This window comes from Orcinus orca, chromosome 11, assembly GCF_937001465.1.
Source record: "Orcinus orca chromosome 11, mOrcOrc1.1, whole genome shotgun sequence".
NCBI classification, from domain to species: domain Eukaryota; kingdom Metazoa; phylum Chordata; class Mammalia; order Artiodactyla; family Delphinidae; genus Orcinus; species Orcinus orca.
In genome coordinates this window covers 23,360,250-23,373,690 of record NC_064569.1, presented here as the reverse complement: position 1 = coordinate 23,373,690, position 13,441 = coordinate 23,360,250, and the positions used below count along the sequence as shown (strand labels likewise).

The 13,441-nt window shown below is 34.6% G+C and overlaps 1 protein-coding gene across 33 annotated transcripts in view; it reads right to left on the bottom strand.

Moving 5' to 3' along the window:
* Positions 1-13,441, bottom strand: part of CCDC91 (coiled-coil domain containing 91) — a 410,464-nt gene that overhangs the window by 307,496 nt on the left and 89,527 nt on the right. For all 33 annotated transcript variants that reach the window (XR_007470043.1, XR_007470045.1, XR_007470046.1 and 30 more), the window contains one exon: positions 11,612-11,690. Coding sequence is in view for 22 of the 33 variants with exons in the window: in XM_049694211.1 (XP_049550168.1) it covers positions 11,612-11,690 (79 nt within the window). In the remaining 11 variants the exon portion in view is untranslated. The remainder of the gene's footprint in view (positions 1-11,611; positions 11,691-13,441) is intronic.

Here is a 13,441-nt window from a genome sequence, read left to right as displayed (position 1 = left end):
ACCCCTGAAACCTCCACCTTGGGACCCTAATAAAAGCACAGACCCTGGATTCTTTCACACCCTCCGTCTGCACTCTATCTTGACCTTCTGATGTGGCCCCACAAGGCATGCCATGTACTTCCTCCAGGACCCGTGGGTAATAAACTTCTTCATTTCAGTTTCTCTTGCCGTCTGTTGCTGAATGCAACTCATCATGAGGCAGCCTGTGCTCTACTTGACAAATGTTAATTTAACAAATTCATAGCATAGTCTATCCTGTTTGTTTTCCATTGTTCCCCCTGGACTCGGTACACAATAAATACTTATTGAATGGGGAAGGGGGGGGACACAACCAAAAGGAAGTAGAAAGTAAATAGTCTCATGCCCTGACTTCAAACAAAATGGCTGGTAACCAAATGAGAATCTAATCTATCTTTAAAAATTTAGGAGAAATGAAATTCTTAAATTTCATCAAACATTCCATGAAAACAAAGTATATGTGTTTAGATCATAAGACCAAGGATTAAAATACTATAGAATGTTCCTTTAGGAACCTAACAGGTTGATAAAATCAATAACTGTTTATTCACTAGACAAATGAACAATTCTATCAGCAAAAATTTTCTTTTGTTTTACTTGCTGTATGTTCATAAATGTCAAGGGAATAGTTAAAGAAGAAAATAACAGTTTATTTAGCTGGGTAAAGGGTTTCATAATAACCAAACTGCATGTGAAATTTTATTACAATATTTTGTCAGCTCTGTGATGTCTGACAAATTAAATTAAAATTTCTATCCAAATTAGCTGAATCACCTTTTACCCACTTTCCTTTATTTTGACCTCAGACGTGATAGATACAAAATAATCAAAACCTTCATGTCAGGCAGACAAACTTTCTATAGCATTAAGATTAGGTAAAAACATCACTATGTATTTACAGTTCTAAAATATATTCCTAAGCATCTTTCTGTTCTAATTTCTAAGTACTTTAAGCAATCTCTGTTTCATTTACCCTAAAATTATTTGGCCATTATTAAAGGTACATTATCCAAAACAATCTATCTGAGGAGGTCCACAACAAAATTAGTCTTTATCACATTCAATTCAAGAAAACAAACCTCAAAAGATTTTTCAATTATAATTTAAATGAAGGAAATTTTTTTCACAATGAAAGTATTAAAAATAATTGGATCGTCACCTCAGCAATGCTTTAATTAGAAAGAAAAAATTAACAAATATGGGCTGTATCACATAAATTAATTGTGGAAATCAGAGTGGGATTAATACTTTGATAAGACACAATAATGATGCCCAAATCATGCACAATTTTTTAACTGCAATGAGTTTCTACGACTTATTCAAGATAATATCCTAATAACAGGCACAACCTTTAGTTCTCAATGTAGAGAATAATACAAATATTCAGGGAAACATTATAATAACAGGTCAAAATTACAATCTCTAAAATTATAGTCAAATAATGTTTTATACTTTGATATTCAGGAATCCACAAGAATGAAAAAATCCCAAACACTTCTAAACTTTAAAATCAAATTCCACAAATAGCCAACATTTACTTAGTATTCACTGTAGCCCAGCCCTCTGGGTGCCACTTAAAGAAAGGGGCTAAGAGAGCTCAGAGTGGGAAAAAACTCCCACTCTGAGCTTCTAAATGAAGTCATTTAGAAAAGACATGATAGTGGCTTTGACTGGAGTAGTAACTAGGGAAGCAGAGAGAAGTGAAAAGATCCCCAAGTTTAATTAAACTTAGAACCTACAGTATTTGCTGATGGGTGGGTTGTGGATCAGAAAACCACAACGAGGGAACAGGAACAGAGAAGGAACAGAAGTTTCAAAAATCTCAGGAAATCATGGTACTCCCTAAAGAGGAAGGACCAGAAACTCAACGTCTACAGAACAGAATAGCACAGAGAGTTGGAGACTCTATTCCAGAACATCAAACACCCAAACTTCAAAAAGAAGGAAGAAGTGCTCGAAAACAACCTGAGTGAGCACAAAGTACGCATATTAGCAATAGTGTTCATGAGAGACAACAGTCCAGAGACATCGAGCCAAGTGTACAGCAGGGCACATCTGGCAGAACCTCTGGTTATGCTGGTCCTATTGTCCTGTCAGTGTCATGTTCCCACGGGCCCCTGAATCCTCAGTTTGGCCATTTGAGAATTCCCACAGTAGAAGATTTTACTGTTTCCAGCTAGAGCTAGGCCTAGGAGTCTAAAACAAGAATCTCAGAGGTAAAGCTGTAAAGGGGGAGAGGGACATAGGCAGCTCTGTTAGCTTCAGGTCTGGCCTTTGCCTCTGACCTCCATTCAGAGAATTTAAGTCAGAAATTTTTCCTGGTCACATACTGCACCATTCATCCACAGTTCCCTGATCTAAAGTCTACTTCCCACTCTTTACCCCATGCCATCCTGAGTGAACAAACAGGGTGATGATGACTTCTGCCCTTTGGCAGATTCAGGCATGGGGCTCGCTATGAACTGGTCTTAAGCCTAGCTCGCTGACCAAAACACGGAGCCCTCATCCTCGTGAAGAACAAGAATCCCATGACTCCAAAGGGATGCTGACACTCTAGACATCAGATTTTAGCACTAGGACCTGAATTACGGAACAGTTTGTCAACTGAGACCTCTTACTGATCCTTTGAAGATATTGTGAGAACAGTATATATGTTCATGAGATTCCTTCGTGTTTTTATGTGCAGTGGTAGTTTGTTAATTTTCCAGGTGTATGGTATTCTATTATATAAATATACCCCAAAATATTAAACTTTCTACTTTTGATTGACATTTGGGTTGTTTCTAGTTTAGGCTATTATAAACAATGTTCCAATAAACATTATTTGACACATTAAAAAATACAATATGACAACTAAAGAGTATTTCAACCTACCATGCTGATTTGCTCATAGTCAGCTAAAGATTTTATTTTCAACATACTCATAAAATTAGCATCACCTTCAATGTCACCAACATTGTCTTATGTGTGACCATATTAATATAAAATATGACATTATTTAGAGTTAGAGAACATGTTTGTCCTGTGCTCATTTTAGTAAAATTAATAAATGAACTATTTGTTAATTTTAACTGATCTTTCCATTAAGTCACAGGAACAATATACTAACTATTATCATCTAAATTAAAATAGCTTCACAGAAAATACATACAAAAATATTCCCTGTAGGGTTACTTGTAACAGCAAAAAACCGGGAGTAAAATAACTAGTTACATGAATAATGATACATCCATGCAAAAGAGTGCTATGCAACCAGTAAAATGAATCTGGAAGATCTAGAAGTACTCCTGTAGCAACATCTACTAGGGTGGGGAAAAAGCAAGAGGCGTTAGCATGTATATACAGTATACTATGATTTGTGTAAAAAGAAGAGGAGGATACATTCACATTTTTATATGCCTGGAAGAAATCTGGAGGGTTACAAAAGAAAATGAAAACAAGTTTTATCAGGGGAGTAGGACTAGTGGACTAGGGGAATGGGACTAGGGGACTAGGATAAAAGAGAAATGTTCACTGTATACCTTTAATATTATTTCCCTTTTCTTTCATGCCTTTTGTACTACATGTGAGTATGTCTGCCTGGCTGTCAGAAACAATAAAAAGTATATTTTCTGAGGCCAAAGAAGCATAATTCAGAAGGGCAGCGATACAGAAATTTATATATTGTTATAAGAACATTTGACAATGATATACACTGTTACTGAGCAAGACAGAGCCTAAGTTTTTGGTGGTGGTGGTGGTGTTGGCTAACTCAGCACTGTGATCATCAAGAATCAGAGCACTATCTTCATCTTATAGAAAAAAGATTCACGGCCAAGACTTCATCATTTTTAATAATGTGCAAAAATCTCTACAAAGCTCTATTTTAAAAATTTGTACCTGTATTCTATAATATTCTAAAAATCAAACCATTGTCTTTTTAATAAGCAAGTTCAGAATCAGATAAAAGAGATAGACTGTACCATAAAACACCAGAAAAAAATGAGTTTAAACAGTAATTGATAATAATTAAAATACATAGAAAAGGACCAAGTTTCTCTTCAGTTCTACAGTACTTCACAGTAACATTTGTGTTCTATGTTTACAGCTATGTTTTTAGACTAAATGTAATTTATTAGATTAGTACTGTGTCAGTTTGACCATGCAGTTAAAATGAGGTACCATGATTCACCTAGTGGAAGCTACTCATATTACAGACATTGTAATCAGAAAAAATTTTACAAATAAACTTGGAACTCAAAATCTGGAAGAATGCTTAGATATCGTCTAGCCCTTCAATTTACAGATTAAATAATTGAATTTCAGAGAAGTTACACAGTTAGTTGAAGGCGAAAAGCAGAACTCCTCATTCCATAGCCAGAGATATTTGACTGTAAACCACATTACAAACCTAATCTGCAAAGTCATAATAAATATCACTAACATATTTCCTATTATATGCATTAATGAAGACAGAAATTGTCATAAATTACTGAAAACCCACATAAGGACTGATACTTACATGTACAGCCATAACTCACAGCTTTATAGAAGTTACCGTCTTAGTCATCATTTATAAAAACTGGCTCCAGAAAAAATAAAGGTGAGTTAAAAATCTGGGAGGTAAGAAAAAAATACAAGAAGTAGCAAAAGCAGCTATCTGGCAATCTTCCATTCAAATACCCAGTGTGACAATATTACAAAATTATTAGACTACAATGGAAATCCAGTTTATGTCCTGGCAAAAAATGTCCAATGTGGATACAAAGTAGAAGCGACAAAAGTTTTCAAACATTACCTATACTGCCTATTATAATACAGTATGTGAATATGGAGTAAGTCACCTTCAAATTTTACCTCAAATATAGATCAGACCAATGAATTCAGTTAAGGTTTACTACCCCTATGTGCAAACCACAGATTAATCTGAAAAAAAAAAAAAATCACAATTTTTTCTCAAACAAAAATGTGTGGACTCAGGTTCTGAGCTCTTATAGATGTGTAACAGATTCTACTGGAAAAACAGGGTTAGCAAGGAGAGTAATGGGATATTAACAAAATGGCCGGTTTGTTGTCCTAGGTTTTCCTGGCCAGGAGAATGGAGAATGGAAAAACTGAACCATGAAATCAAAAAGGCATCTGTCTTCCAGGTTTCTCTCTGCCAATGTCTTGAGAAAAATGTTTGAACTTTCCTGTTGGCTTTGTATGCAAATAGCTCCAGATGCAAAGTGAACCACATCTAAGTTATTTGGTTCAACATCTGCTGGTCCAGTTCCCATTATCCCTTCTAAAGGGTCGGCTTGTGAAAAGACAGTTTAGTTTGCCCTCTATATAAGCTGTTTTGAAGGAGCTAATTTGGATTAAAGTATCTATCTGGACCACTTGTTTTTCCCTTTGATGGTCAATGCAGTCTAATGTGGTCTGTGTAGTGCTGCAAGGAACTTAGAAACATATTGGAAAGGACAATATTCAAGGTTTTGCCTCCCACCTCGCCTTCTAGGCAATTTATATTTATACAGTTTAAAGTAAAAAGTGAACAGTCATTTGCCTCTAAAACAGCACCACCCACACTGTACACAATGGCAACATGACAACACTTTCTGACCTAATATACTTTTCATGCAACCTCTATCACAGATTTCAAACTAAAGTTATTGATAAAAGCACTTGCTAGTATTAACATTACATTTCAGGAGACACCTTGTCATTTGAGATGACACATTTCATACAGTATCACAAAAGTAGCATAAGTTGGTCCACAGCACATGGCACTTAGTGTCTGATACACAGTATATTTTCAAACATGTGATAAATGAGTGAATTAGTGAATGAACAAACAAGCAAATAATTAATTTAAATAAATATCATGGATTCTGAAACTTTGAGTCTGCTGCAATCAGAAAACATAATCAAAAATGTACTAAAGCCAAACTAAGACTAACAGTCTAATGTTCTTAGAACTTGTAAGGTCAAGTAAAGATAGAGTCCTTCCTTCAAAAGGGTATGGTAGGAAAGATAACTTGCACTGGAAGGTAAAAGTGGAGAAAAAGGAAGAAATGAGAATATCTATCTATCTATTTATGTCTACATTCTGATATATATATATATATATATATATATACATTTGCATTTGTATGTATATAAACGTGTATATCAGAAGATAGACATTCATTTCGAAAAGTTAGTTTCCTAAAAGGCAGAGTATTACCAGTCTTATAAAAATTTACAAAAGATAGTTAATTGTTTGAGAATGATTTTGAAAAAACAGGAGATTTCTTAGCCAAAAAAAAATTTTTTTCTAAAAAATATAGTTCTATAAGAAGCAAGTTCAAAAACTTCCTGATATCTCATGCTATGAAAAATCTGGAATGATTTTTCTTTGGGAAAAATGTTTAGAAGAAGAATATTTTAAAAAGGAGGTAAAAGAACTGGATACTATTATTGCTGCTTCTAGACTCCTAATATTTTGAACTAAAACTTAGTCTAACTTCTGCTGTCCTCTACTGTTATCTGCCTATACACTGTAGGACCAGGGAAAAAATTAGAAAAAAATAGCAAAATAGCTGTTCTCTCTTTCTGAGAATCTGTGACTACTCTTACTAACCATTATCCCCAGGTTATTTGTCTGAATTGGGAATGACCAGGAAAGTTAACTGAGCCCAAGAGGAAATAGCTTCTTAGCCATCTTTGAATAATTATCTAAGATTTCCAAGATTACTATAATTTTTAAAGAAAGCTTAAGTTTGCCTTCCTCTAACTTGTGATTAAAAAACTATTTAAATACCCTCAAAGAATTAAAATAAGCAAAAAGAGTTACTTGAAAGTAAATCTGCTCTATTAATTATCAAGAAACAATTACTGATTAGCAAGGCACAATGCTATACTTAGGTACTTTTGATTAAAAAATGTTTAAAACATGGTCTCTGCCCTCCAAGGCTTAGACTAAAGTAGACATTCAGAGATGGAAGTCATACTGATAAAATCATATCTTTAAAAATACAAATTAGTACACCAATGTTCATAGCAGCATTATTTACAATGGCCAAAGGAAGCAACCCAAGTGTCCACGGACGAATGAACAGATAAAGAAAATGTGGTCTGTACATATAATATTATTCAGGCTAGGAAAGGCAGGAAATTCTGACACATGCTACAACATGGATGAAGCTTGAGAATATCATGCTAAATAAAATAAACCAATCACAAAAAGAAAAATACTGGATGATTCTATTTATATGAGCTATCCAGAGTAGTCAAATTCATAGAGGTAGAAAGTAGAATGATAGTTGCCAGGGACTGAGGGGAGGGGGAATTGGATAGTTATTGTTTAATGGCTACAGAGTTTCAGTTTTACAAATGAAAAAGTTCTAGAGATTAGTTGCACAACAATGTGAATATAATTAAAAATACTGAATTGTACACTTAAAACTGATTAATATGGTGGGGGGGCGGGATATATGGGAGATTGGGATTGACTATATTTAAAATACTATACATATAATACATATATTTATATACTATATATAAAATACTCTATCATATATAAAATAGATAACTAATAAGGACCTACAGTATAGCACAGAGAACTCTATTCAATACTGTGTAATGACCTATATGGGAAAAGAATCTAAAAAGGAGTGGATATGTGGATATGTATAACTGACTCACTTAGCTGTACAGCAGAAACTAATATAACATTGTAAATAAACTGTACTCCAATAAAAAAATTAATAAAAAACTAATTAATATGGTAAATTTTATGTTATACGTATTTTACCACAATTTTAAACAAATACAAATTGGCATAAGCTAAGTGCCAAGCAAATGGTGCAGAAAAAAATGATACAGTAGCTCAGAAGGAGGAGCAATTATGAGATATGGAACAAACAGTGAAAACACGATGTTTTTTCTTAAAGGAAAAAATAAGACTCAATTAAGCAGACAGGAGTTGAGGGAAGGTGTGACAACCAGAAGCAATGGCAAACAGATAGGAACAGACATCATCTAGAAACAATGTAGATCACAGTTTGGCTCACAGGGTTCCAACAATAGCCATGGAGACAAGCTAGAGGGTAAGGCTATGAAATAGGGAGGAAAATGACTGAGGCAATTCTTCTCATTGAGTAGCTTTCACTGAAATGAAATAATAATCATCACACTTTTATTGAGAGTAAAGGCAAGAGGAAAAAAGGAGATTCATAATTTCGTATTCATTCATCACTTACATTCTCCAACTCCTTTGATAAAGGAAGTGTAGAGACACATATCATAAGTTAGATGCCACACCTCTGATGAGGGAGGGGCCTAGAGATAATAATTTGTGTAAAGAACCAACCTGAGTGTTTCACTTATTCTGACTGGCAATTTTTTAATTTCATTATCAGCATTGAATATAATCTGGTATTTTAAAAGTTCCCACTACATAAATGATGCTAATATTACAGAAAAATGCACGTCCCAAGGTACCTCAATTCATTAACAGTATTGAAGGCTAAAAACAGACATTCTGAGAGACAAATTATCCCAGTTGCTATTATGAAATCATCCTCCAACTAACCACCAGCCCTAAAGCAGGATAATCACGAGGCACACTAAGCCACTACACTCCGTACTTAACACAATCTTTTATCCTAACCCCAAGAATGAACATTTCTATTCTCCCCAAAGCACTTTAAAAATTTAAACCAAATGTTTCTGAATAATCTTCTTGGATTTTATGCTGTGGTAAAATTTGGTTAATAGTCATCTCTTAAAAATATTTTTCATATAGATTACAGACAGCTAGAGTACAGGTAGCAAAACAGACAAAAGGAGAATACTAGTCTTCTTAAACTGGAAAGAATCTGCTTTAGATCTCTTAAAGAGTTCCTATCTTTTCTGGATTTAGTGCGGAAATGATTAAATTGTTACGCTAATCAGCTTGTGCACATCACTCTTATCTAAACAATTTCAAAATACCTGAATCAGAGGCAGAATCCAGCAGCCAGAGGAAGACAAACTATATTCAACAAAGGAGAAAGATTGCTTTCGTTGAGCAATCACCTAACATGCCACTAACTTCAGCTCTTGGCCAGATTTGTTTTCCTTCACTTCTGCAAGTCACTGAGGAAGTCCAAAAAGAGTACTTTCTTCAGGTCTGATTTTTTCAGTGAGGGAGAGACTGTGTGTGGTGTGTGTGTGTGTGTGTGTGTGTGTGTGTGTGTGTGTGTGTGTGTGTGTGTGTGTGTGTGTGTGTGTGTACACTAGAGGGGTTATTCTTTAATTCTAGTTCATTAGGCTTTGAGGACTTGACGTACAAATAGACAGATATATAGAGATGTGACATATAATAATAAGTTGCTCACAATATACAATACTTTAATACATTGCCACAATAACTATAGAAAAACAAACACTCCTCCTGCTTTCATGCAAAGTAAAGAAGTCCAATCTGGCTTCAACTTCTACTCTGCTGAAACCATTTCCTTCAATGACATTTAGGACTGTCTGTGGGTTTTTCTCAGTCTCAAATCTCACTGACCTCCCTACAGCCTTTGACATCAGCGACCATGACTTCTTTGAAATGTTCTACTCCTTATGTCTGTGTTGCACTAGCCCCTACTCTCCTTATCTCTCAAGTCTCTGGTCTCTTTTTCTTCCTCCTGTTCTCTAACTATGGACATCCAAATTCCTCTACTTAAGGCTATTCTCTCTACATGTTGTTTCCACCAGTGATCTCCTACAACTTCAACTGTCATATCAATGGAAAAACTCCCAAACGGAGAACTCCAGCCCACCTTTCTCTGAACTCTAGGTACTTTAAATAGTCATGTCTAAGACAAATTCATTAAGGCCTCATACTGCCCCAAACCAACTCCTTTAAATTCTCTGTTTCTGTTCATGGTAATACCATCCTTCCAGAACCGAGGCTCGTAACCTTAAAAATCAATTTTGATTCCTCCTTCACCCTCACAGCCAGTCAGTCAGATAGTCCTGCTGATGCTTTTTTCAAAAAACAAAGTTACTGAAAATAAACAAGAAAGTATTTCATTTTTATTTCATGATAGAACATGAAAGTATAAATTTCACTCCTAAACACAGTGATCTGTATCAAACTCCAAAACTTTTTATAAACTGTCATTTCATCATCTGTATGACAGGAATAATGCAGTTGCCCTACCTACAATAATAGCACACTGAAAATCCTAAACCATCATATAAATATCACTATCTCAAGTCTTCCTATCCACTCCCATTGTCACCCTAGTCTAGTCACCCTAGTCTAGTCTAGTCATTTATTCAGATACTTATTCACTCATTCATGTATTCATTCGTTTTTCTTTATTCTTTCTACAAAATTTACTGAGGGCCAACTACAAGCCAGGCACTATGTTCAGCATTTAAGACATAACAATCGGAAAAACAGACATGGTACCTTACAAAACTTAGTCTAACATGAAAGCCAGAAAATAGGTGCACATAGATGTGAGAAGGCTCTCTGGGAAGGCTTCCCAGAAAAAGAAACATTAAAGTAAGAAACGACACATAAAACAAACATGAGTTTATATGATAAGGGAGTGGAAGAGAGTGGCAGTGGGAAGCAAGGTGAGCAATTCTTGGCAAAGGAAACAACACATACAAAGCCTTCAAACAAGAATGAGCATCCTAATGGTGCCATCCTCTTTCCCACATCTACACCTTTATTCCAAGCATTTTTCTCCCTTCAGAATCTTTCCCCATTCCAATCTCTGCCTATTGAAATTATACGCATCCTTCAAAGCCCAGATCAATGATATATACGCAGCTTCAAGGACAGTACTTGACTCACACCAGGCATGAAGTAACATTTGCTAAACGAATGGACGACGAAATCATCATTCTTCCCAAATCACAAATCTGCTTCATATTACAAATATGTATGTGCCTGCCCTTGAAGTAAACGACATGTCCCCACAGTGTCTCATGCATAATAAATGTTGGAAAAATATCTGTAGAATGAATAACTCTAATAATCTAAGATGAGGCAGAGCTGTTGAAGAATGGTATTTTCATCTTTGACTCCTGACTTCACAATGATTGAGCAGAACAAAAAGAAAATGCAAAGTATTATTTAGACAGAATTATATTAATACTGAACATTAGGTCTTCCATAAAATATCTCGCAATAATGGAATTTATTTTTGTATTTAATTTCCTGGATGGCTTAATTCTTAATACTTTTGAATGATTTTCCTGTAGAAAAACTTCTAAATTTAAATACTGTTGGGGATGACAAATCATTTTTATAATATTTTTAGAATATTAAGAAGAAGGAGTCTTTAATTAATGAAATGGACACTCTAAAAAAATTAGTTGGCACCTCACCTTACTAAAACAAAGACAAATTTGGAAATGTCAATTGTACTTTAATTTTATTTAATGTTCATGATATCTTTTTTGGAATCATGCCTCAAGCCACCATTGCAGAATTTGTTACTCAATCCATAATTTGTTATGGAAAAAACTATGTTAAATTTGGGGCATTCCATTTTTCAGATCAAAGAAGGCAAAGTGAAAAGGTAGGAAAGGGGCTTTCAAAAGAAAAGCAAAAATGCTGAATAAGAAAAAAATATTCCTAGTTACTCTATAGTAGTACCTGTAGGAAAAGCAGCCCAAGGAATGGCAGGAGATGTAGTTTGGGTTTCACCATTTCCACCATCAAAAATCTCTGCAGCCTATAAAACAAATGCAAAATTATTTTAGAAAATCTGAAAAGTATAAATGCTATTTAAGCAATCAAGCCTCCCAATTCTGCAAATGTAATTCTCTGTAATACCCCAAACATTTTCAAATTTCCTCTGAATACTCAATTGCTTTTCAGTCTTTACTGCTACCACCCCCCACTACTAGAGACTACCCCCAGTGTTTGTGCTCTATATCTTTGAGTAAAATTCTTCCTTCCTTTCTCAAATATACCTCCTGCCAATGAAATTTAATTTCATATATCCTTAATCACATTTTCATTTGTGAACTTTATATCTAAGTATTCTAAACTAACTACCACAGCGTTTACCTATGTAAATAAGAAAAATACACCATTTTTCTTCAAAAGTCTAGAGACTAAATCTTTTTCATTAATTATCACAAGACCAAAAAGAGATCAACCTAAAGAAACAGGATTCATCCATATCCTTGAATAATCTACCAGCTGAACTTACTAGCATTCAACATTTAGAGAATTCCTAAAGCTGACATTTAAATTAAAGCCTCCTATTAAACAGTTTTAAAACTATGAGGCAGTCAATTACTGAATGTTGAGTTTGTGGGTAACAGTGCAGAGTTTTCTCTCTCTTAAGTGTTCAGGTCACAGCAAAATTATCATTGGAAAAAAGAGCCAGAATTTCAACTTGGATTCTGCATTGAGTTGTCAGCCAAGGAGAAGTCAATTGGGGCAATCTGCCACAGGAGCTAAGTGACGTAGAATACAGTAGCTACTCTCCACAAACTATGACAAATAAACATGGTTTATATACCCAAGGATAGAGACCTTCCATATTTCTATAACAGTATACAGAAAGAAAGAACCCTAACAACCGTAATTAAATTGGAATGGCTGGTTAACTTTGTACCTATATAATAGTAAAAGGAACAGATCCGTTGAATACACGTTGAAGTATAACTGTTACTCTAAGGAACATTATCTACTCTTTTTTCTCTGATATAATAAATCAAGTAACATAATAAGATTCAGTAACATACATAAGATTCAGTCACCCAACAAATCCCAAAATACTAAAGCAAATACAGGAAATATACAAATGTGCTAAACAAAAAACAGTGTTAGATGAAGTGAAGAAAACAGGTAAGTTCATATTCTAAATATCTCCATACTAACAGCTATTAAAGATCAACAGAAGAGAAAATGATCCTAACCTAAACTCACACTATTCTTTCATGACATTCAGAGCACTGGATATATACTTAATATCTCATTTCTCCTATTAACGTCATTAATTACAGTCCCTATCTATAACAATGTCCTTTTCACCAAGTTCCAAACTAGGTAAAGGTCTTTCTTAAAGAAAAAGAAAAGGCAAAAATCACAGAGCTCACTTGATGGTAGTTCCAGGACTTGAGCTCAGGCATCCTGACTCCTAATCCAGAGATTTTCCTGCAAGACTATACTGGCTCCATAAAAATAACTGGGTTACAAAATATTTCAATAAAACGAACACACACTGAAAAGGATTAAGGAAAAGACTGCTTCTTCAGCTAACAATTTCCTTACAAAGCATCCAACTAAAACAAGAGAATAATCCAACAGTGCAAACAATTAGCTCTATAAACCACCAAAAGGCCGTGTACTTAATATACTAAATCAACTCATTACAGGTGTAAGCATGAAAATGTGTGACAGATCTTCAATATTCATCCCTCCTCTCACAAGTATTTCCTAAAAGACATGTATCCCAGCAAAATCATCTGC